The sequence below is a fragment of the Drosophila guanche genome, unplaced genomic scaffold (genome assembly GCF_900245975.1).
Source record: "Drosophila guanche unplaced genomic scaffold, DGUA_6, whole genome shotgun sequence".
Taxonomy (NCBI): Eukaryota; Metazoa; Arthropoda; class Insecta; order Diptera; family Drosophilidae; genus Drosophila; species Drosophila guanche.
In genome coordinates, this window is record NW_022995743.1 from 1,440,054 (window position 1) to 1,465,268 (window position 25,215).

At 48.3% G+C, this 25,215-nt stretch overlaps 2 protein-coding genes across 11 annotated transcripts in view; one reads left to right on the forward strand and one right to left on the reverse strand.

Annotated features, from left to right (window-relative positions):
- Positions 1 to 158: 158 nt before the first annotated feature.
- LOC117585705 (probable lysine-specific demethylase 4B) lies at positions 159 to 22,677 on the reverse strand. 10 transcript variants are annotated; one of them, XM_034275336.1, is made up of 10 exons: positions 21,971 to 22,675; positions 12,013 to 12,518; positions 11,604 to 11,942; positions 11,403 to 11,534; positions 11,130 to 11,323; positions 10,791 to 11,053; positions 10,328 to 10,687; positions 9,099 to 9,533; positions 5,146 to 7,498; positions 159 to 2,555 (listed from the first exon to the last, which is right to left on the reverse strand). In XM_034275336.1, exons 2-10 carry the CDS (start codon positions 12,442 to 12,444, stop codon positions 1,427 to 1,429), a joined length of 5,637 nt encoding a protein of 1,878 aa, XP_034131227.1. In that variant the 5' UTR covers positions 12,445 to 12,518; positions 21,971 to 22,675; the 3' UTR covers positions 159 to 1,426. The 10 variants fall into 10 exon arrangements, with proteins under 10 accessions (XP_034131227.1, XP_034131283.1, XP_034131267.1 ...); XM_034275353.1 differs by lacking the exon at positions 159 to 2,555 and adding an exon at positions 2,874 to 3,018; XM_034275345.1 differs by lacking the exon at positions 159 to 2,555 and adding an exon at positions 3,989 to 4,201.
- Positions 22,678 to 22,849: 172 nt separating this feature from the next.
- Positions 22,850 to 25,215, forward strand: part of LOC117585766 (valine--tRNA ligase) — a 3,775-nt gene continuing 1,409 nt past the window's right edge. The window contains 5 exon segments of the mRNA XM_034275447.1: positions 22,850 to 23,087; positions 23,230 to 23,397; positions 23,462 to 24,724; positions 24,882 to 25,212; position 25,215. The exon segment at position 25,215 is cut by the window's right edge and continues 677 nt beyond it. Of these exon segments, the coding sequence (XP_034131338.1) occupies positions 22,911 to 23,087; positions 23,230 to 23,397; positions 23,462 to 24,724; positions 24,882 to 25,212; position 25,215 (1,940 nt within the window). The 5' untranslated portion in view covers positions 22,850 to 22,910.

The following is a 25,215-nucleotide window of genomic DNA, read 5'->3' on the forward strand; positions in this document are numbered from 1 at the left end:
GTAATGTTTATTATTTTAGACTCGTTATTATACATATTGTGTAGGCTGCTCGAGTTGCTGATTTTAATTCGCAATTTCTCTCTTTAGCTTCGTTTTATTGTTAGACCTTAAGAGCTACAAGGATATCTTACAAGAAGTGCACCTCTCTTTAATCTTAATTGTTTGTTTGTTTGTTTGTGTGGGTCTCCTTAGACTACTTCTACTTATGTACGCTTTAAATCATTGTCTTCCATTAATGTTATGTTATGTGTGTGTGGGGCGCTTAACCTAGTTGGGGCTGTAATCATATGAAAAATAACTTTACTTTAGCCTTAAGTATCAAATGGGTGAGAGGGTGATCGTGATCGTGATCGGAGGAGGAGTTTACAAACTTAAAAGTCGGTTTCGTTCAGTGTTATGCCTGAATTCGCTCACTCTTAGATGAATGGCATAACAGAATTGCAGATAAAACATACATACAATACATCTAATCTACATGAATGTAGTTATAATATTTGACGTAAAGAATATGCAACATGATAAAAGAAAACCCATAAGGACAAAGGGACTACGCGACGCTGTACGGTTGGACGAATTCATGGGAAGTCTGCGGGGGCGTTAACAAAAATAAATAAATAGATTCTGTGGAACTTAGTGGCGAAATACTAGTACTCCATATACTTCTCGATACGTAAAAAGGAACAAAAATATATTCATAGGTTTGCATATGTATATCCATACATACTTAGATAGTGAGAAATGAATATACGATAAAATACGAAATGCTAATCGAAAATTAGGCTAAACATATTCCGCCGCTCAACCCATTGGGGTGGGCAGCGGTGGTAATACGAGTAGTTACAACTGGTTTGGGTGTGTGTCTCGTCTTTGCACTTAATATTTAATGCTAAGCTTAACTCGTATAAATAATTTATGTGTAGCTATATGTAAAGATGAACTTAAGTTTTGCCTTTGAAATGTACATATTTGATTCCTTTACAACACTGTGTTATCTGCTACTTGTTGTGTGTGTGTGTCTTTTTGGGTGTGTTGAACAACATTTGATTTTCCCCGTTCTATTCGCGATTATTAATGTATAAAAATAAATTTTCTATGCACATCCAACATTGTAGTAATATCAAAGTTTTTTTTAGCTTGGCTTTTGTGAGTTTTTTTTTGTCTGTTCTTAAACTGTTTCTATTGCCCGTGTTCCCTCAATTGCCAAACTGCCCCATCAATGCGGCTTTAATGGGTGGCCAAATGCGACGATTTCAATCGGATTCTGGGCAAAATGTTGCTGACGAGACAGGGCTGCGAGAAGCCCTGTCCCATGAGCAACATTATGTATGGATCTGTTATCGACTGGCGGCGAGTCTTAAAAGAAATAAGTGGTCGGCATTATGGTGGCGCTGTTCAAAAATCGACCCATTTGGCCACCCATTAGCCCCTACGCGGCAAACAGCTGGGCAGCAGCAGCAGCAGCCGCCTGTTGCTGTTGTTGCTGCTGCTGCTGCTGGTGCTGTTGGTGCTGCTGTTGTTGTTGCTGCTGCTGCTGGGGCGCGACATTCGTCATTATAGGAATGGCCGTGCCGTCGGCCGTGAGGAGCAGCGTCTGCGTCGGCGGCGCTGTGGCCTGGGGCGCCTGCTCGGCCATCGCTACGTTGCCCGGCAGAGCGATGAGCTGATGCTGTCCCGCCTTGTTCGGATGCGGCACCTGGGTGGCTGCTATGATGCTGCCATCGGCCGACTGCAGTAGGATCGTGTTGGGTGGCAGATTGAGGTACGTCACCGTGCCGTTGGAGCTCACCGTCTGCAGCTGCAGCGGCGGTGGCTGGGAGGCGGAGGTGAGCAGCAGCTGCTGAGTCGCTGGGGCAGTTGTTACCACTGGCTGTGGAGCCGCTTGGCTTTGGCTGCTCAGGTCGAGGCCATCGTTGTCGGCCGTCGTCGCTTCCTCCTCCTCCTCTTGCTCCTCGCACTGCTCTTCGTCGATGATCTCCTCGACCAGATCATCCTCATGCAGCTCCTCGATGATGTCGTCTTCGTTTTCAATGTAGTTGCCAACATCAGCGGAGGAGCCACCCGCATTGACGCCCCCAGGGGGCGACGGTGTGGGCGTGGGCATGGCCAGATAGTTGTCCCCGGACTTGGCAGTCAGGGCCGTGCCCTTGGGTATGCGGAATTTGCGTAGGATTTGAGCGGTGGAAGAGGAGAGATCCTCGTCATCCTCCAGATCTTCCTCGAGTTCCTCCTCCTCCGCCAGCTCCATTTGCTCTGCCTCTTCCTCAGTCAGTTCCTGCTGCTGCTGCTGCTGTTGTTGCACCTGCTCTGGGGCGACGATGACCTGCCGCTGATTGCGTTGGGGCTGTGCATTGACGCGCAGCAAGGTGACACCGCCCGCTCCGGCCTTGCCAGTGCCATTGATGAGGCTGATGGGCGCATGCTTGCCGGGTCCGCGGGCAGCTAGCAGGATCACGGGCGTCTTTTTGGCTCCGGCCTTGAAGCCATTGATTCCGCTGCCGCTCACCACAGAGACACAGTTGCTAGCAGCTCCAGCGCTGACGTTGGCGTTGCTTCCACTGTTCGTTGCATTGCGGAAGGGAGGAATGAGAGATGAGACAGCATTTGCATTAGTTCGTGGTTTCGGCACGGCGACGGCATGGGACTGGTGTTGTTGTTTGGCGGGGGGGTATTGGTGTTGGGGCATGGGCATTCTGTTCGTGTGTGTCACAAAGTCGGCAAACTTATCGACGAAGCTGCAACCTGTGCTGCTGGCGGGATTGCGGGCACGCATTTGTGCCTGCTTCAGGACGATCACTTCGTGGTCACTGCGATTCGCCTTCGCCTGGCGACGCTGCAAGTCATCTGTGTTTGGGGGACGGTGGTTTTGATGGTTCTGGTGATTCGTGTTGGTGGTGGTGGTGGTGGTGTTGTTGTTGGTGGGTTTGTGAATTCTGGGTGTGTATGGCCGCTTGAACATTGCCTTCTGCTTGTTGTTCTTGGAGTTTTGGTTGTGGAGGTTTTGTTGGTGTTTAGAAGAACCTGTTGTCGTTGTTGTTGTTGTGTGTTTCATGTCGCATGTTGATGAATTTTGTTTCGTGTGCAAATCATAACAAATAACACAAACAACGGACGAACGTAAAATTATTTTCCATATTTTTTTTATGTTTGGATGAAAAAAGAAAAAAAGTAAAATAAAATATTTTCATTAGCAATTTTGCTTCAATTTTTCTTCTGCTTTTATGGTTTTGTTTTGGTTAATTTAGGGGGGGGGGGGGGGGGGATAGGCTTAAATCAGTGTTAATCTGGGTTAGTAAATTATAAATAGTACTTAGACGTATAACTGATGGATGGGATGGCTTTTGTGATTGATGATCGAATGTATGTTTGCGGGATGTGTGTGTTGTGGTTGCCTGCGCTCAATTCCCCCGTTTATTTTTTACCGTTTTGCAATAACAATATTCACATGCATGCTGCAAGTGCAACTCTGGCACATGCATGTCTGACAAGTACCCCTTAATGTACCGTTAAGAGTGGATCAAAGAGAGAGCCAATTGGAGGAGAGAGAGAGAGAGAGGGACACTTGAGATGACATTCGGTTAGTAACAAAACGAGAGGAAACGGTTAGGCAAACACAAAACGAAAGGAGAAACAAAACGAAAAAAGACGAATAAATAAAAGTACACATACCTTGCACTAAATGTCCAATTTTAATTGTTTTATTTTTATGTGTGTTGTTATTTTTTGTTATGTTATATATTGGTTAAGTGTGTGTGTTTGTGTGTGTTATTCATGAAGAGCGGATCTTGGTTTTCTGTTTTCAGATGTTACACACAAAAGAGACACACACAGAGAGAGAGAGAGAGAAATAGAGAGAGAGAGAGAGAGGAACAGGCACAACAAGTGATGATGGAGGAATGATTGATTGATCGATCGGTTGACTGCTTGATTGATTGAATGAGCGAATGTACTATATCAATGAGCCGAGACAGTGAGTATTTTGGGTATTTTATATACTTTATCTAGAAGTATATTTTGATGGTGCACCGGCTTCCATTTGCGTTGCTTTCGCTCTCGAGCAGGCATTTTGCTATTCACTCTCGATGTTTATAGTTTTATTCATTTTCATTTGTTTAAATTATATTTTTTGGTACTTTGGCTGCAGCTTTCGATGGCGTTTCAGATGGCTCAGAGGGCTAATAGCACCGCCTCTGATATATCGTAGCTGTTTTCGTTATCGGAATAAACCATACGCGATTTTTATATTATTGGTTGATTGATTGATTGGTTGGTTGGTGGGTTGGTTGTGTACATAAAATAAAACAAGAGAAAAGAAAGAAAAAGAACAAAATTGCATTGAGGTATAAAACGTATTTGAACATAACTTATTTTCTCGGAACAAAAACAGGCCAACAATGTTTGATTATATCACATAAGGAATTGGGAATTAGGAACTTGGATGTTAGGCAGGATTAACGGGAGTGTTAGCGGGAGAAGGAAGCAACAAAAAAGCCAGAGACAACGCATAGTCTCGAATGTACAGCGTAGAGTGCGGGGGGTGGGGGTGGGTGTGTGTGTGAAAACAATAAATAAATGCACAAAATATGCTGGCATATATCGTGGGTATATCAATCGGTACAACGAATGACAAAAAAGAAGAAGCAAAAAGTGCATACTAAATAAATATATGTATGGTATGCGTAAGTCTAAAGGTTACAACATAATAATAGATACTAAATAAATTATAATATGCATAGGACTAAGTTTTAAAACTAAACTGATTGGTTGGTTAATGCTTAATGTACGTCTTTTTCGGTGGTTTCATTTCATTTCGTTGCACTTGACTGGCTTTCGGCTTTTAGTCGTTCTTTGCTGTTCTTGTGTTTAGTAGCATATGGTACAACGGCGTTGTTCAACACTAAATACGTGGAAATATAGGAAAGACAACGGTACACAAGCGACTTGCAGCATCGCCGCCGACTACGCAACAGATTCAACGGAAAGAGACAGATAGAGGAGCATTTAAGACAAAGATTAAGAGAGAGATAAAGATACTAGACGAGCGAGTTACAAAGAGAGAGAGAGAAAGAGAGACAGATCTAAAAGTGGGGGAGTATAGAGAGAGAGAGAGAGAGTAGATTAGGGAGAGGGATTAGCGGAAGTTTTTACCTAATTTCTTTGGTCTCCAGCAGGGACGATGTGTTCACATCGTTAACCGCATTGATCATCGAGGTGGGCGAGAAGGGCAGGTGGTACATGGAGCCAGTGTCCAGGGCGTACGCGTCGCTGCCTTTGATCAGCAGCTCGTTCTTCAGCTCCATGAACTGCTGGTGCGGATTGTGGGTGGCGAACTGTTGCTGCTGCAGCAGATGCGTCTGCTGCTGCTGCTGGTGGTGGTGGTGCTGCTGGTTGTGGTGATGCTGCTGCTGCGTGTGCGCGTCCAGGGCGTTGGCATTGAGCGTGGGCTGGAATGTGTACTGCGAGTAGGGGCACAGGTCGCCCAGCTCCCCGGGCTCCAGCTTGGGCTGGAAACTCTGCAGGCCATCGGGCGTCAGGATCTGGTAGCTCTGCACGGTTCCAATCACGTGTTGCTGCTGTTGCTGCTGCTGCTGTTGGTGCTGCTGCTGCTGCTGCTGCTCGGCCGTCGTTGGCGTGGCCGCCGCCGTGGAGCTCAGGTAGGTCACGTTCTCCATCTCGTAGTGGGGCTGCGACTGCCCCTCCACCTTCACCACCGTCTGCTGCTGTTGCTGCTGCTGATGTTGCACCAATTGCTGCTGCTGCTGCGGTTGGGTCGTCTGGTACGTGGCCGTCGTCGCCTGAGCCCGCTGCTGCGGTGCCGGCGCCGTCGTGTATATCGTTTGGCTGCCGTCCAGCTGCAGGGGCACGAGGTTGCCCGCCTGATCCTGGATCATAATGCTCTGTCCGTGCAGCTGCTGCTGCAACAGCGCCTGCTGCAGCTCCAGCTGATTCGAGTAGATGAGCGTCGTCGTGGGCCCCGTCCCCGCCTGTCCGCCGTTCGGCGTGGTGGCACCGCGCTGCAGGGTCATTGAGCTGCTGGCACCCGGATTGGCCAGGGCCAGCTGAGCTCCGCCCGGCAGTATCATGCCGCTAAAGTCCAGCGATGGCAGCGTCTGCAGCTGCTGCGGCTGCGTCGTCGTCAGCGTGTGCTGCATCTCGTAGTGGGGCTGCGTCTGCCCCTCCACCTTCACCACCGTCTGCTGCTGCTGCTGCTGCTGTTGTTGCTGATGCTGGGATTGTGGCACGGAGATGCCCTCCGAGTTCTGGACATCGTCCAGCACGCTGTCGATTTGCGCGAGGCGCTTCTTGGCTGGCGTGCCGGTCGGTGTGCCCGCATCGCTGGCCTTGGACTTGCGGACACGTGGGGTGCGGGAGGTACGCGGTCGCTTGGCGGCCGGAGTGCCGTCCCCCTTGAGGGGCGTGGTTGTGGCCGATGGCGGCATGGGCACATCGCCGTGCTTGTCCTTCTTGTGCATCTTCATCTTGTCGGGGCGCGAGAACTCCTTGTTGCAGATGGGGCAGGCGAAGATCTTGCGGTTCTGGCCCTCGTGGAAGAGGTACGCGTGCCGCTGGAAGCTGTACTTGTTCTTGAACGTCTTGAAGATCTCGTTCTTGGCGCACACCAGGCAGTAGGCCACGCCGTCGATGATGTGCTCGTAGCGCGCAATGTCCAAGCCGCGCACACTCATCTTCTCCAGGTACTCGCCCTGCTCGTCCTCGGCAATGACGCGCGTCTTCCGCTTGCGCTTCTGCTTGGCAGCCGCCGCTGAACCAGATTTGGGCACCATGCTGGCATTTGGCTCACCGGAGTTGGCTTGCTGCGGCTGGCTGTGATCGTCGGGCAGGCTGGTGATTGTGTAGCTGACCATGCCTGCCGCCTGCTCCGCCGCCTCTGCCTCCACCTCGGCCTTGATCACCTGATACTCCTCGTACTCCTGCCCCTGGTCTAGGTCCTGCTCCTGCTCCTCGTACTTCACCTGCAGGCCCTCATCCTCGTACTTCGCCTGCAGGCCACTCTCCTCGTCATCCTCCTCCACATGCTGCGGCTCGTACTTGATGATGTCCGCCGCCACGGCACTGCTCCCATTGCTCAAACAGTCGCTGCTCCCCGGCTCGCTCTTGAGCACATGATACTCCTCGTAGGTGTTGCCATCGAACTCGATGATTGTGCCGTCCGTGTTGACCAGCGCCGTGGTCGTGGTCGTTGCTGGCGCCGGCGAGGCAGTCACCGACACTGGCGTGGGTGTGGCAGACGTGACAGATGTGGGCATGCCGCCATTATAGTTCTCAAAAACTATGGTCGTCGGTGTCTGTCCATCCTCGCCAGTGGTGGTGATGTAGTGGTACTGTGGCTGATGATGGTGCTGCTGCTGCTGCTGCTGTTGTTGCTGCTGATGTTCGTTGGTGTCCACTCCGCCTCCTCCTGCTCCTCCTCCGTTCGTGTGGGCGGTGGTGCCGTTCGTGTGCAGGATGGAGGACGAACTAATAGTTGTGACCACATTGTCTTTTGTTTATATATTTTTTTTTGGAAAATACATATTTGGTTTGGTTCATAAAAGATGTGTTTGAATGTAATATTTGCATAAATCAATAAATCAATCGGTAATCGTAATCGAAATTGGAATTCAAATTGAAAATCGTTAATCAATCAATCGAAATCAAAAAGCTAATGTAGTGCAAAATGATAACTACTCGTACAATGTCCGCATGTACATATGTAAATACATATATACAGCGCTGGACCTTCTTTAGATATATCAAAAATATATAGCTAATATATAGAGAGAGAGAGAGAGTGATAGATTGGTTTTTGTTTGTCGGTAGAATTTGTGTTTTTTGCAGTACTTAGATCTAAGTTTTATATATTTAAGTAGCAATCGTAATCGTAACTCTGGTACAGTACTCGCAAAACGCTAAGGAAAACGAAAAGGATAAATACTTTCAATAACTAAGTGTACAACAGAGGACAGAGCAAAGTATTTATTTGTCAATTGGCCAAACGTTGCAGCAGGAGGAAGTGTCCTGCCAACGAATAGTGTCTTTGCTTTACAGACCAGAAATAAAATAGAAACATAGGAAAAAACAAAAACAGACATATCTAATAAAAATCTTTACTAAAATTAACTTAAATCATAAAAACAAATCTAATTGATTAACAAAAATAAATAAAAGACCAAAAACGCGGCACCAGTGCTGCCCATCTGCGCAAAGTTGGGTAGCACTGCTTTGACTGAGCAGCTGGTCACACTTGAGCACGCGCGCCACATTTGAACTTTAATTAACTCTTAAACTAAACTAAAATAAAATAAAAAGTTACAACTAATAATTGCATAAATGAAATATAACAATTTTTGAGCCATTTTCAACGCGCACAGCACGGAGTTTTCGCTGCGGAAATGATATGTGCATTTATTTATTTAAATTTTTTGATGGAAATATTTTTGACATTTGACAGGAGTAGTGAGAGAGAGAGAGACAGAGACACACACAGACCAGACCAAATGGCAGTGGGAGGAGTGTCGTGTCGGAAAATGAAACACGAGTATTTTTGTTTTTAGTTGTAAAAGCATTTTTGGTACTTGTTAAACAGGTGAAGGATTTTCATTCGATTGAGGGGGAGGATGAGTCTGAATCATTTTGAGCACCGCAAATGGAAGAAACAATCATTGGATATTCTCCGCAGTGGTGCGAGTACATTTTGGGCACAAGAGAAAACATTTACAAATAATAATTGAACAGTTGAACAGATCCTCCGAATATTCTGAATGGATGGAATGATTGATGGTGGCATGAATGATGGAATGAAATGCAGACACTTACGAAATAAAATCGAGTTAATTTTGGTATTTGAACTGTTGAATTTTTGGCCAATTATTTTTGAATGTTAAAGAAATAAAAACAGTTACGAATACTATGTACACATGTGTGTGTGGGTGTGGTTCGGTTAGTTCTGAGAGCTTTGACATGACACCAATTACGAGTACACAAAGTGGGTTAAAAGTTAAACCAAACACAAAGACTACAACCAACAAACAAACAAAGAAACACTTAAGTTAAGAAGGAATCAAAACACAACACAAAATAATGACGGAAAAGACACTTACCGGCAGCGTTGTTGGCCACGCTAACAGCAACATTTTGTTGCTGCTGCTGCTGCTGCTGTTGTTGTTGGGGACTGCTCGGCACTGTCGTCTGATATGTGGCTGTGGCAGCCGTTACGGCCTGTCCATTTGCATCACAGAGTATTTCGTTTTGCAGCTGATAGACATTGCCATCGGTGCTACCATACTGCTGCTGCTGTTGTTGCTGTTGCTGTTGCTGCTGTTGCGGCTGCTGCTGTGGAATGCCATTGAGCGTGTTGGCTGAGGGCAACATATTGATGTAGAATATGCGCTGCTGATCCTGACTAGATGTGGATGTGGCTGCTACGCCTGTGGGAGCTGTAGCTGCTGCTGCTGCCTGACTTAGTTTTGGTATTTTGCCCTCAAATTTGCGAGGCTGTTGCATGAATGCCAGCGATTGTTGCTCCTTTTTGGCATCTGGAAAATGGCAATCGGGAACGGTTTTAATATGTGTTTTAGCTACAGTAGCATAGATGTTTATGAATGGTTCAAATGAGTTGTAAACACACACACAGACACAGAGAGATGAAAGGACATGGGAACAAATAGCAGGGGGCAATGGGTGTGAGTGTTGGGTGTTGGGTGTAAGCAGCAGCAGAATCGAAATCGCAAGCGAAAGCAGAGCAAAACACTGATGACAAAGGCCCAAACAGAGAGACCAAACAGCCACCTTGTGGTTTCGTTGTGGGTTAAATGGGTGTTACGCGGCGTGGAAGGTTTTAGTAAAACAGTTTTGGTTTTTGGTTAGTTTTTTTAGCATAGTTTTAAAAGCGTGATCGTATATTTGTTTGTTGCTGGGCGCACTTACAACTAGATTTTTATAGAACAAAACAGAATATGGAACAGAGCTAAGAGACCTTAAGGTATTGGTATCGGTATTATCGGTTAAAAACACAAGCAACAGCTACAAGATACAAGATACAAAGGGCTGGGGGCTGGGGGAACACATGACAGCTGCTGGTTGCGGCTAAAGTTTATTTACATTTGTCGCGGGATTGTCGGAAGCCACGAAAGAGTGACGGCCTGCGACCCATCCACGGGGAAGTGATGATGGATGGGGAGAGTGCTGTTGGCTGGAGAGTCTGGGAAGGATCTGGAACTGGATCTGGATCTGGATGATGATGGGATCACGATTGATGATTGATGATGGGATTGCGTTGGTTATATGGATGTGGCAGTGGTGCAGTGGCTTATGAAGCTCCTGCTCTCACCTCCATCGCTGCTAACCGCCACCGTCGCTGCCGCCGCTGTTGTTGTTGCTGCTGCCACTGTGGCAAGTGTTGTGGCTGCTGCAGCCGGCGACACTGCAGCGTTCGAATCCTTTTTTCGCTTTGAAGGAGTTTTGCGAGTCGTCGCGCTGCCCTTGCCGCGTCGTCCGCCGCGCGATGTTGAGGATGTGGAGGAGGCTGGCGATGTGGAGCGTTCGTCCTTGGTGCGCGGACTGCGACCGCGGCTGCTGTTCCGCGAGTTGGTGCGGCGATGGTGGGAGGCTAGCCAATCGTCATCGTAGTCCGCATCGTAGCGCCGCTTCGCCTTGCGACGCTTAAACTCCTCCTCCTCATCATCGTCTTCTGCGAAAGGGAGAGAAAAGGAAGAGAAAATAGCGAAAGAAAGCAAAGAGAAAATTCTTCAGTCAGTTCTGGTGGTGGGACTCTTAGGGACTGGCCTACACACCTGTCCCATCATCCATGTACTCGAGCAGCTCCTGTTTGGTCTTAAAGTCCGCCGGACTCTGCAGACTGACAGCATCCTCGTGCGGATAATCGCCCTCAGGCTCGATGCCGAGGTCGCCCGTGTCCAGCGTGAGGACGCTCTCCTTCAGCATGGCCTTGACATCGTCGGGCACATTCGGATTCTGTTGAATCTCATCGAGATCGAGGTCTGGATTGCGCTCCTTAAAGCTCTTCGCTATGGTGGGATTGCATTGCTTCTTCATTCTGCAGGGGGAGAGTGGAAGAACGGGGAGTGTCAGAGGGGGCATGCCACAGACCAAGCAGTTGGGAGAAAACCTACTTCTTATCACACAGCAGCACATCGAGGTGTGGCGGCAGCGGTGCAGCTGTGATGGCTGTACCCCCAGTGGGATCCTCTGGATGTCGGCCCACATCCCGGCCCTCCATCCACATGTCGTAGCGATCGCTTTGGAAGCGCTTCACGAACGTGTCCATGGAGATCTTGACCATGTCGTTGCTGCACGTGCACTGGACCTGCAAGGAAGGGAAGGACACGCGCATGAGTCCCAAGTGCGGGCAGGGGCAGTGCAGGGCAGGGCAGGGGAGGTATTACCGCTCGCTTGCCGTACTCGATCCAGCGCTCCATGGCAAAGTTTGTGGACTCGGCGCAGTTGAAGCCATGATTGAAGCCCGCATGGTAGCCAAACGGAAAGGTGATCATAATCTCGCCCGATTCCTGTGTGATCTGCAGGAGGAATGGGTAGACTTAGCTAGGAAGGAGGAACACACACACTCTCTCTGGATGGGCTACTACCTTGCTGACGGGCACATTGTGCTGCTTGAGGATCTGCGGCGATATGAGCGTCATCTTATGGCGCAGATATGCATTGCAGTTCTTGTAGCTGGCCGGGAAATACTGATTGGCCACCTTCTCCAGCCGTCGGCCATACTCTGGCGGCACCACATACCACGTCTTGGGTGCACCAAAGTGCAGGTAATTGATCGAGTAGAGATCCATGTCCTCGGTGTGCCACGCGAACGTTGTCTTCCACATGCCAAAGTAGAGGTAGGCAGTGTTCACGCCATCGATCTGTATGTTGTAGTCCTTGTTCACGTAGTCCAGTATCGTGCCCAGTCTGTTGATGTTCCAACTCTGCCAAATGAGGGACAACAACAGGTCGGTCACAAAGCCCCACAAACAGAAACTTCAAACTTAAACTTACATCCTGATCGGGATCTGTGATGCTGCCGCTGACATCGGCACCGTAAATGGGCGCCACATAGGTAATATTCTTCCAGTACTTGCGCTCGAGATCCTCGTAGTCAAAGTGCTTGGGCGTGGCATAGCGCTCGGTGCTGGCAAGATCGCTGAACTGCTTCACCGTCAGCGGTTTCTTTTGTATGTTGATCTGCTGGTAGTATCCCTGTTTGCCCGTCACCACCTGGCAGATGGGCGCGGGAATTGTCACATTCAGGGCATCCAAATCGGCATAGCCGCTGCGGCGTGGTATCCACTCTGAGGGCGGCACCACCTTGGCCAGCCCAGCCTTGTGGGCGCCCTGTGACTCCATGTAGGCCACGTATTTGGGAAAGTCTTTGAACTCCTCCCAGGTGGGTCGGAAGACCATGATGCGCGGTATTTCAGACATTTTCATTTGAGCGAAAGGCGCTCTCTACCTTCTTTGTCTGTTCTTTCTCTTCTTTCACCTAATTTCGATCGATCCTGGAACTGTGATAAAAGCAGAGAGGCATTAAAACTCCCGCATTCATCAGTTTTAGGCACTCGCAGAGGCCATTAATCCGTAGCAGATGCCTCCTGCCTCCTGCCTTTGCCCCTGCCACAGTCTCAGGTCTCAGTGCCTGTGCCTCCTGTTTGCCTGCTTGCCCCGCCGCTGAACGATCGCATCGCATCGGATCGGATCGGTGCCTGCCACAAAAGCAAACAGAAAGAGAACAGCTGCAACTTTTCGTGCGCCTTTTTTTCCTGAATGGGCGAGGCAACAGCAGCGACAGCGACAGCGGCAGCGGCACCCGAGACGGGGGCAGGGGCAACAGCAGGCCATTCGAGCCGTGTGTATAGAGGCTGGCAGGATATGCAGTTGGTTTCGTGTGTGCCGCTCTGCGCGCTGTTTCGAGGAGAGGATCGTTCTGCACTCTCCTCAAAATTCTAGACAACAGACAGCAGCAGCAGCAGGCATTCCCCTTTCCCCGCTCTTTGTTACAGGATCAAATCCATCAGAAAGAAAGTGCATTGATCTTAAGGATTAGATATTGTAGCGCTAGTAGCATGTAGAATGTACCGATCATAAAATGTAACCTTAAACTAGCTGAAATTTTGGATATAAGCTGCAAATTTTAGTTAAATTTAGTTAAATAAAAATAATAATTATAATGTTATAAGAAATCCATGAAAATGGTGTACAATAATTGTAGATCGAAGACCCAAAGTTTAACGCTTATCGTGCTAAATTTCAACATTAAATTTAGGCCTTAAATAAAAGCTGAAAATCCAATTTTAAGTCATTAATTTCGTTCCCAATACACCGAGCGAAAAACACTGTTGAACCGATGCCCGTTTTTTGTTGAACGACACAATGAAAATTACTTAATTTCATTTAAACTTGTCGACCATTTCCCACTTTTTGCAATGTATTTCTGTATACACGAAATGGCAAGAGAATGGATGATGCCGCAATAAATCATGCCACACAGCAGGAGCAATCAATTAATGCCCAGGACTCCTTCTACATCCTTCCCAAAATACAAAACGTCCAATAAGCAATAATCTTACATCTGTATTTGTATTTGTATTTGTATTAACAACTTTTCCGGTTTCCGCTTGTTCTTTTTTTCCGTGATTTTTCGATTTTACTGTCAGCCCAAAACAGATTGAAAGCTCTGCAGGAGCAGCCAAAGCAGCAGTAGAGAAAGAAGCGAGGACAACCAACGCCGTGCGAGACATCCCAGCGCGAACTAGATGAAAATTTACGCAATTTTGGGCCACGCAGAAAACTGTACCACCACCCGATGAGGTTTCAATGTGTGCGACAAGGACAGAGACACAGAGCAGAGAGCGGAGCAGCAACGATATGTAGGGGAAAGGGAGGGGAGCGGGATCGGAGGGGGGGAACAATGACGAAGGATAATGACGAGTGCGCAAAACTATTGCTAGTTGGTGCTTCCATATTTGACTGAGCGAAACACAGAGTAGACACAGAGTAGGAGAGAGCGTAAGAGAGTGAGTGAGAGAGAGAGAGGACCAGGCAGGATACAACAAAATGGGCGAGTGGACAAAGCAACGAGTAAAGTGGGGCGAGTGATGACTGGGATAAATGCCTGTGTGTGTGTGTGTTTACAGGAGGAGTATCTGTGTGTGTGTTTGGTATGGAAAGATGAAATTTAGAACTCACTTGTGATGTGCTTCGATGGGTTTTTGTTTCGTTTCGTTCTCTTTTTTTTTTGTATTTTTGGTTTATAATTCAGTTTCTCCTTTTCGTTTGGCTCGCTGTGTAAATCCCAAGAAAATGGAAAAAATGGTCTTCAAGTATCTGAGAGGCGGTCTGGTCTATGGAGTGGCCAGTGAGTGGTTGGTTCACTGCTCTATCAGGATTCGTAGTTTATTGCACATTATTTGTATCTGCATTTGCATATCGAATATATCCCTAAATATATTCACTTGATTTTCTTTTTTTTACTTCTTTCACAGAACTTTGGTTGCACAATTTCTATTTATGTAGTTTTTGTTTAAACAAAACTTGATTGGGTTTACTTTGGTTGTGTGTGATTCGATTTTTGGTTTTGTTAAATTTTTGTTGGGAAATTTGATTATCAAATGGCGTCGTTTGTCTTGCCTGTTCCACAGTCTTTGACTTGGTTTTCTTTCTTTCGTTTCGCTCTTTTTTTAATGGTTGTATATTTTTTGCGGGGACGGGGGGCGGTGGCTCACGAGAGTATCAATATATATGTATATATATATATATATGTTTGGGCTGTATGTATATACAGCTAACTGGCTCTTATATGCGAACTATAAACACACACGGCGAGCGCGGACCAGCGGCATGTCTGAGCTGTTCGAGCTGCGAGAGGAAACTGAACCACAGCCTGATGCCAGGACGATGGCGACGCAGCCGTCGATGGAACTCACTCGCTCAGCTCAGCTCTGTCGCTCGCTCGCTCAGTCGCACACATACACAAATACAGGAGCTGGAGAGCGTTGTCCTTTTAATGCGAATGCTTTGGTCAAAGCATAATTTGAAAGGAAAATTGGTATAGCGCAAGAGACAGAGACAGAGACGGCAGCGACAGAGCGAGAGCAAACAAGTTTGGCAGGATAATGATGGAAGAGGGAAAATGTGGAAAAGCGGCAGTTGGCAGTTGTTTTTCACTCCGTCCCCTGAGGCTCGGTCCCTCCATCCACATCCACATCCACAGCCATCCATCCATCTGTCAAACAATGCATTTTCCTTTTTCCTTTTACCATTTGGCAAACTGCTTTCCTGTGTGTGTTGCAAAAACGAGACGTGCCGAATGGAAAATGCATTCGCCATTGGCAACGCTCTCGCCTCGCATTTCTGGCTCCCCTTTAGGTCTCTCTTTCTCTCCCTCTCTCTATCTCTAGTTCCATGCTGCCTCTCGGACTAAGCCGGCAGCGAAATCGCAAAGGGCTTAGCACTCATTACGCAGATTTATATTTGGCAAAGATCTGCATAATCTCGGGAGATCAGAAATCAGCGGCAGGTAAACAACGAACCCAACGGCAGGAGTCCGGCCACTTGAGTTCTGGACCATGTCAAACACTTGAAGGTCTCAGATGTCATGAAATTTGATGAACATTTGGGAATACATTTAAGAAAATACACTGAAGGAACAGCTATGGAGAAAACCCAGTTGAACATCCCTTTTTAGGAATTGTGCAAGAATTGAGAGATACATCTTGTAATCAGTGAAACTTTGTGATCTGGTAAATGATTAGATAAGAAATACAACCCACAAGCACGATCAGTTACTATCATCAGATAAAATATCTGGGAACAAGTTCTGTTATCACAAGAACAGATCAAATTGAAAAAAAAGCGAGAAAGTGCAAGTATTTAGCAGGAAAATTAGCACATCTGCAACTGGAAAGGATATCGAAAACTGCAGTAATTACGTCAGAGTTGGGACCCCCCTTTCTGGACAGGGGAACTGCATACAAAAAGAACCAACAGACGAACCATAAAGAACTTTATAAAATGAAACAAGGCGAAGGCGAATGGCGAAGGAAGCCGAACCGAGCCGTAATTATGGCAGCATGAAGCGGCGTACGAAATACTGAGGAGAAATATAATTTACAACATGTCATTAGCCGGGCAACGCCTATGCTATGGAGGGGGAGAAGCCAGGAAGAGTGTGGGGAGCGGGCGAACGGCAGGATCAAAGCGTGACCAGAAGAGAGAACCGTGTGCGCAGAATGATAGGAATGGGCCACACTGCGCTGCAGGACTACAACAAAGCCAAAAGCAAGAAAAATGCGAGTGGGAAACGCAGCACTTTTTTATGGGAGTGCAAGTGAGAAAGAGAGAGAGAGAGAGAGAGAGTGAGTGAGAGTGAACAAGGGGAGCCACACACAGATCCTGCGAGACGGCAAATACTTGTTTTTCAAAATGAGCTCAAGCGGAACAAACCGAGAGTATGAGAGAGAGAGAGAGCGACATGGGGAGAGCTTATCGAAGCGAGAGCTTGAACGAAAGCAGCGAGAATGACCAGACGGCGGCTTCAACTTCCGGCAGGACATACACACAAGCACACACTACACAGAGAGAGCGCCTGCATTTGTGTACACAATGTGGTCATTGACTGAACGGTAAAAAGCGAAAACAGGAACCAACAACAACTGCGGCAGTAGCAGTAGCAGAGCAGCAGCGGCGATGACGTCGTCGAAAGAACACACGTAGAGACTGCCATAATGCGCGTCCCCTTTTGCCACATTCCCAATTCCATTTCCCATTTGTGCATCTACGAAACGAACGAACGAAAACACACACGCACGTATGCCTCTGCGCCGTATGCATATGCATGTGTGCGTGTCATTTCGTGTCTCGTGTGATTTACAAAGCATTTCTCTAATACAATTTCTCATAAAATTTCAATTCGAGCCTGGCTCCTCAGCTGCGACAACAACTACAAGATTATTTATGCTTTTTTTCTTGTTCCTGCTGCTGCTCTCCTCTGCTCCTTCTCCAACTCCTGATCTGGCGCTGGCGCTGACGCTGCTGCTGCTTTGCAGTTGTTGTTTTATATCCTTTTGTGACGACTAGCACGCGCGTTCGCATCGGAAGTTAGGGACAGTGGGGCATAAACATTTAAGTTCATGCGCAAGCAAAGGAATATGTAACTTAGAAAATATACCATAATTGTGAAATTTCTTTAGGTTTTAGTAATAGAAAATGTCATCGATCTATTATTGATATAGTTAATTCGTTTTATAAAATGTTGAAACAATTTTTTATACTTCTAAGACAGTGAGAATATTTATTATGAACATTTAAAGTAGTTTTAATGCATTGACTTTTGAAAACCACATTTATTTTTTTTAACCATTTTTGATAGAACAACAACCACTGTGCAGCAGCGTCGACTGCGACATCGACCCGACCAAAAAGCAAAGCACGCGTCCCCTTTTTCAAGTTTCCCTTTTGTTGTCCTTTATCTCAATTGCACAACTGTTTGGCTTTGCCTTTGCCTTTGCCGCTGCCTTTGCCTCGTTTCTGCCTGCGCTGAGCTGTGCTGTGTGCTGTGTGCTGTGTCCTGTGCCTCTCTTTGTGTCTCTGTCTCTCCCCCCTGTCACTTTGCGTTGGTTCCTGTGCCGCTTGCCGTTGTTTTGTTTTTGCTTTAGCGTTCGTTACATTTTATGTTCACTCTATACGTGTGCTAAGTGTGTGTGTGTGTTTGTGTTAGTGTGTATCCTCATACTCATATTTGTTGTTATTGTTGTGTATTAAGTAGAGGAAAAGGAATGACGGAATATACCGACGACAGAGCAAGAGGCAGTCCAAAGCCATCAAAGCGCATGACAACTTTACAGTTGCAGGCTTTCAGCGCACCACAGACTCGCTGCGCGCTCTCTCACTCTCTCTCTCTCTCTCTCTATTGCTCTCTGGCTTAAGTTATGTCCTCAGTGTTAGCCGTTGTTTGGGCTCTCTCGCTCTCGCTCCCGCTCAGCTGCCGTACGTACGCCCAGCAGCTGCCGCCGCAATCTAATTAATTCTCTTTTACGACGTCCGCCTCGTCCGCCATTGTTCGCTTGGGTTTGAACGTTTTTCGCATCTCTGCGTCCGAGGGCCCCCCGCCCCCTGCCACTTTTATTGGTCATCCATTGTCGCCATTTTGGAAAGCGCAAAGCAAAACCGTAAAATTATATCTAAGTACACAAAACCACGGTAAACTTGTCATCTTGTCAGGAGGCGCGTGCTCAAGAGGCTGCCACTTGGACATCCCACAGGATGAAAGTAAAAGAAGCAGACGGAAAAGGAGCCAGGCTCTGGTATCCCCCAAACATAATGCTCCACATTCAGATTCAGATCTGTTGCTTAGGCTGAAATGTAGAACGAGGCCAGGCCATGGCTGCCTGTCGGCCACTTTTTCAAACTGAGCGACAACTTCAAGAAGGCCAAACTTAGGAGAACAATGTGGACGTAAAGGCCAGAAAATGTGGAAGGCCTCGTTGGATAATTATGAAGCTCAGATTTCCTTACAGTGCTTTAAGACTATTGTTTTACATGAATAGATTAAATTTTTGTGCATTTATTGACAGGATAAATCCAGATTCTACAGAAGAACTTCTTGTTTTACATCGAGTATCTCCCAATGCTTATTCCCATTTCCATTCTTGGAATCTGTCGTCAAAGTCTTGAACCCACGAAAGTAGGCAGCGATTATCAGCAAAGCTCCACAAATTCTTGCCACATCTTTTAAGGGAAAATCTGTGCCAGGAATGCTCCAATCTGATCCTAACCCTACACAACATTAGCATTCTTAGGTAAAGGATAGGTAAGGACACGCATGACCTTCACCCCTTCAACATCTTTACTACGAGCAAAGGAATTCCATTCCATTTCACATTCGGGGGATATCGGATTGGGTCAATGCCATAACGTAACCCCCACACTTGCATTAATTACATACCCTCAATCTGCAATCGGCCCAAAAACAGCCACCCACCCAGTGAGAATCCTCAACCACCCGGAACCTGTTGAGCTACCAACTTGTTACCACTCCGTCGTAGAGGGTTGCCCGTGCACCTGACTACCCGGAACACCACCTACCACGGTCGTGGTCGTATTCGTAGTCGTAGTCCTAGTCCAGGTCGTAATCGCAATCGTAAGCGTCACCGTGGTCGGTGTGGGCAAACAATGCGAGTGAGTGCTCGCACAGCACAGCTCATAAGCGCCGCTTCCACGGGGGTTTGTTTATGTTTTATGAATGGGAGCGCACGGACTGCGCTCCATGCTCTAACTACCACCGTATGAATCCCTGCTCTGTTTTGGTTTTCGATTGCGTATTTTTGTTGGGAAAACCCCTAAAAATTGACGAAGATGTTGTGTGGATGGATGACATGCCGGCACAGGCACAGGCACAGGCCACAGGCACACGCCACCAGAAACCATCAGTTAGGTGGTGGGTTAAAACACATGACCAGAGACCAGCAACCAGAAGAGCGGATACTGTCGGTGCCAGACGACTACTGGGCTGGGGTTGCTTTTCCATTTGTTTACTTTTTCCTTTTGGGGGGATTTCCCAACGTCCTTGCACCTACAGAAGGCCACTGAACAGAAGAACCAGAAGAGCTCTGCGTGTGAGCGGAACCACCCCGTGCGCCATGTGGCCCAGAGTTTCTGAGTGCCAGTGCGCCAATATGTAGGTCGGTCGGTGGTTGCTCCGGCCTTGGCTCTGGCTCTGCCTCTGACTCTGGCCATGTCTCTGCCAGAGTGTCGGCGGTGGTGATTCCAAAAATATATGCCCAGACATGTCTAAGGGTTACTCTGCCATCGCACGATTTTTGTTTATAAACATTGCGCAAAACAGCTGACTTTTGGCCAACCATCCATCCATCCCCCAATCGTCGAGTGCGTCTTCTGAGTGGGTAGTTGTAGGCTCGGCAGCATGGATGTGTGGCATGCCCCAAAGATACCATTGCCACACACACACACACCCTGCACACGCACAGTACTTATTCGAACGTGCAGCAAGGCAGTCCTGGCCCCAGCTCTGAAGGCAACAAACGAGCGACTGAGCATCTGTCCAAGGAGAAGCATAAAACGACTGCAACGACAGATGTTGGCTGTAAAATGCACTGAAAATGTGAAACTAAACTGACTGTTGTGTGTGTGTGCAGCGATGTCTAACTTCGAGTTGCAGCCGGCAACCGTTGCACATTGAAAGGTAGAAGGCAGAAGGGATCGGTCTGGCCTGGCCTGCCTGCTGTTGCATTGATTACTTCGTATCGTGGCTAGGGCCTACGACTGTAACATCTGTCCAGGCCGTGGCCTTCCTTCTCAACGTGAGCTCTCCGCTAGAGCCTGTGGCATGTGCCACAAACATAGATGGACTAGAGCCTGGCATCTGCTCTTTGAATGTGGCTCCCAATTCGATTGATTGTCTGCGGTTGTCTCCTCTCTCTGTGTGTGCGTGTGTGTGAGGATTCCGAGAGTTTTATTGGACCCACAACGATGACAAGAAACAGGCATCAGATCCCAGCAGACAGCTGCTCCAGCATCATTATCCAGATCCAAAATGCTGCTGCCTTTCTCTTCTACATTGCTTTGGCCAGAAACCAGCATAAAAAACTTCAACTGAAGGAACAGCTTTCCAAACATATTCTCTCGCAGAGCTGTAACCCAATACCAGAACCCGTAGGCCCGTGGGACAGACTTAGGACATGCACAAGTGTGGAGGACACAGGAAGAGGGCCCCCCAATCCATGGCTCAGCAGTAGCCAGACCCCAAAAGAGGGTAAAGTTTCAAATTGCATTCTGAACAACTTGTGTTTCGGAGGGACTACACAAACCGGTATTACACGCACAGGATAGGACGGGGCAGGAGTCTACTACTACACCCGATCCCGATTCCGATCGCGAGAGATTACATAAAAGTTTCAGACTGAAGGCGGAACAATAACTGTAGCAACAATTTGGAGATTTCCGCTTCTAGGGGCTTCTGGTTACCAGCGTCGAGAAGGATGTGCTGACAACACAACAAAAAATCACAACTTCCCAGCCTGACATTCTCGCTGTCTCCGTCTGTCTGCCGGTCTTCCCCTTCTAGGGCAGCTGCACTTTGGCTGTGCCGTGCCCATTGTGAACTGTATTTGCGCAGGCGTACATTGAACTTTAGTCCTTCCATCCATCCTTCCAACCATCCAACCAATCATCCATGCATCGTTCAAGGGGCAGGTAACATGCAGACGCTCAGACACTGCGGCAGATGTTTCGCTCCTTTGCCTCTGCCTTTGTCGCAGGTCAGTTGTTTGGGTCCCGAAAGAGTTGATTTCGTTATCCTGTCTGGGGTTCTGCCTTTATTTGGTCCTCCTCAAACATTTGTTTGTGTCTTTGTTTGGCTAAAAGAAGTCATTATCGGGGGCATAGCGTGGTTTTTGAGTGTGGGTGTGAGCGAAGCACTGCTGCTGGATAGGGGTTCCCAGGGGTACAACAGCTTCAGATCAAGTTGCCAAATAGAGCAGACAAATTCCCAGCCAGGAAGGGCGAGTGGCACAAGATTTCCGGGGAGGAGGAAACAGCAACTTAGTTGAAAGGGTTTCCTTGTCTTTTCAAAGTCAATTTAAAATCAAGAAATTCGCATTCTAAACGCATTCCCAACCCTATGCTAATCCCTCCTGAAAGCTTCCTCCCAAGTTAATGCAATTAATTTAAGGCCCAAAAGGGCGAGTAATGCAATGAGTGGTCCCCCGAGCCACGCATAGACAAAAAGACAAAAAGAGAGGTAGAAGAGAGAGAGAGAGAGAGACATGAAAGAGCAGCGAATGAGCCATTTTCAAATCGAAAAATCGATTTTGCACAATGCTCAGGCCGCATAAAATTGTAATTGGAAGACGCGCCCCCCCCCCCCCCCCCCCCCCCCCCCCCCCTCCACCCCTTGGAAACTGAATCACCAAAAGAGATTTGTTAATTTAGCAAAACTTACCCCGTACTGCTCCTCTAATGATGCTGTTGCTGAGGATGTGGTGCACTCTGCTCCGCTTCACATGTTTTCGATGGTTCTCCGCTGACTTATGGTATATTTTATTGCAGGTTTGAGCAAAACTTTATTCCAGGTAAAACAGCGTCACACCCGCACATACACTGCGTGGGTACGAGGAAGCAGCAGGCAGGCAGGCAGGAGGAACGCAACCAAATCCGAACACTTGGCGGCAGCGGCGTACGTGACCGAGAGTATGTGTCCCGTTCACAATAGACGCTTGTGGACGCAGTTTATTTACAATAGATTAGAGCTGCGCGCTGCACATGTCTGTGTGGATGTTGTTGTAGTTGTGGGTGGCACTGCCCTACAGGCGCAGCGGGCGGCGTCAAAATCGTTAGCTTTAGTTTCTGCGCTGTATTCTCATTTCATAATGTAAGCAAACATTTTGCTAGCCGTGTGTGTTGCAGGCATTCTTATAAGAAGACGAAGATGGCGCTGCTGCTTATCAGAAGCGTCTCCTCTCGTTGCACACACAAAACGCGGTTTCAAAGCACACTTTTAATGGCGATTGTGGTCAGCAGCACTGCGAGAACAAGTTTACGTTTAGAACAATCACCGCAAATCACAACTTGTCTCTTTAATTAAGGATTTTGTGAGTTTTGCAAAATAATTTCGTGATGCAAAAATAAAGCAATTAATAGTGTGGCCAGTTGACAAAATATACTTATTACCATGCTAAAAAATACCACAAATACAACGTGTGCACTTTTTAATACCAAATCTCAACGAGCCGATACCGATAGACTCCTTTCGAAAACTGCACACGTTTTCATCTGTTTTTTCCCCCACCACACAATTCCAAGTGAGTAATAACAGAAATCCAATCAGAATTGCATCAGATAATCCTCGTGTTGCTTGAGACAGCCCAGCAATTGAGTGAACCATGCCTGAGGAGGAACAGCAGCAGCAAGCCGGCGACGGCAGCGCCAATCCTGCCAAGACCCCCAAACAATTGGAGAAGGAGCGCCTCAAGGCCGAAAAGCTGGCCAAGCTGCAGGCGAAGCTGGACAAGAAGGCATCAGCAGCGCCAGCAGCAGCCGAAAAGAAGGAGAAGCCCGAAGTACGTACAACTGGAAACTAGGTTATGTGCACACAAAAGTGGAAAAGTGAATGTGGGGGAGAGCCCCAGAGCACAATAATTATCTGGTAATTGCGGTTATTGTTCAGGGAGAAAGCTAACTTTGTGTTCCACTCCATTACAGAAGCGTACCAAAGAGGTAAAGGAGGCCGCTCTGTACACGGCCAAGACAGCGCCAGGGGAGAAGAAAGATCTGAGTGATCCGCTGCCGGATGCATATAGTCCGAGATTCGTGGAGGCCCAGTGGTACAGCTGGTGGGAGAAGCAGGGATTCTTCACACCCGAATACGGAGTGAGTAGAGAGTGGAGAGTCCATTCGGCAGTAAAACTGACACTCCGCTTCCCCTTCCTTCCAGCGCGATTCAATTGATTCCCCGAATCCCAATGGGCAATTTGTCATGGTCATTCCCCCGCCAAATGTGACGGGATCTCTGCATTTGGGCCATGCTCTGACCAATGCCATTGAGGATGCCATCACGCGCTATCATCGCATGAAGGGACGCACCACGCTGTGGGTGCCTGGCTGCGATCATGCCGGCATAGCCACCCAGGTGGTGGTGGAGAAGCTGCTCTGGCGCGACGAAAAGCTCTCCCGGCACGACCTGGGCAGGGAGAAGTTCATCGAGCGCATCTGGGACTGGCGACGGGAGAAGGGCGGCCGCATCTATGACCAACTGAAGTCGCTGGGCTCCTCCTACGACTGGACGCGCGTCAACTTCACGATGGACCCGAAACTGTGTCGCGCCGTGACCGAAGCGTTTGTGCGGCTGCATGAGGAGGGTGCCATCTACCGCAGCTCCCGGCTGGTCAACTGGTCGTGCACCCTGCGCTCGGCCATCTCCGACATTGAGGTGGACAAAGTAGAGATCCCTGGCCGCACCTTCCTCTCGATTCCCGGCTACGACGAGAAGGTGGAGTTCGGAGTGCTCGTGAAATTCGCCTACAAGGTGGAGGACAGCGACGAGGAGATCATTGTGGCAACGACTCGTATCGAGACAATGCTGGGCGACACTGCTGTGGCTGTGCATCCCAAGGATGAGCGCTACAAGCATCTGCACGGCAAGTTTGTGGTGCATCCATTCTGCACACGCCGCCTGCCCATCGTGTGCGATGAGTTCGTGGAAATGGAGTTCGGCACGGGCGCCGTAAAGATCACGCCCGCACACGATCCCAACGATTACGAGGTGGGCAAACGCTGCAGTCTTCCCTTTATTACGATCTTCAACGATGATGGCTTCATCGTCGGCGACTATGGGGAGTTTACGGGCATGAAGCGCTTCCAGTGCCGCAAGCAGATCCTGGAGCGGCTCAAGGCGCTCAACCTCTACCGCGAGACCATCAACAATCCCATGGTGGTGCCCATTTGCAGCAGGTCCAAGGATGTGGTCGAGCCTCTCATCAAACCCCAGTGGTATGTCAGCTGCTCGGACATGGCAGCCTCGGCCACCGAGGCCGTGCGCTCTGGAGAGCTGAAAATCATTCCGGAACACCACACCAAGACCTGGTACCACTGGATGGATGGCATTCGGGATTGGTGCGTGTCCCGGCAGCTGTGGTGGGGCCATCGCATACCCGCCTATCATGTCAGCTTCAGCGACTCCTCCATTCAATCGGGAAATGTAAGTTAATTCGGTTCCTTGGTTTCGCCTCCCACAGAGCTAATCCTCTAACGATCTCTTGTGTGCAGCCTACTCTTGGTGGAGTGGTAATCTCATGTACCCCATGCTCTCTCTTGTCCCTTATTCTCATCTTCCTTTTTGTCTCCCTTTTGCGCAGAGCGACGACGAACAGTATTGGATTGTGGCACGCAGCGAGGCGGAGGCGTTGGCCAAGGCTGCTGAGAGATTCAAGGTGGATGCCAGCAAGATTGTCCTCAAGCAGGATGAGGATGTGCTGGACACGTGGTTCAGCTCGGGCATCTTCCCCTTCTCGGTGTTCGGCTGGCCGGACAACACCAAGGATCTGCAGACCTTCTATCCCACATCGCTGCTGGAGACGGGCCACGACATTCTCTTCTTCTGGGTGGCGCGCATGGTCTTCTTCGGCCAGAAGCTGCTCGGCAAGCTGCCCTTCAAGGAAGTCTATCTGCACCCAATGGTGCGCGACGCAC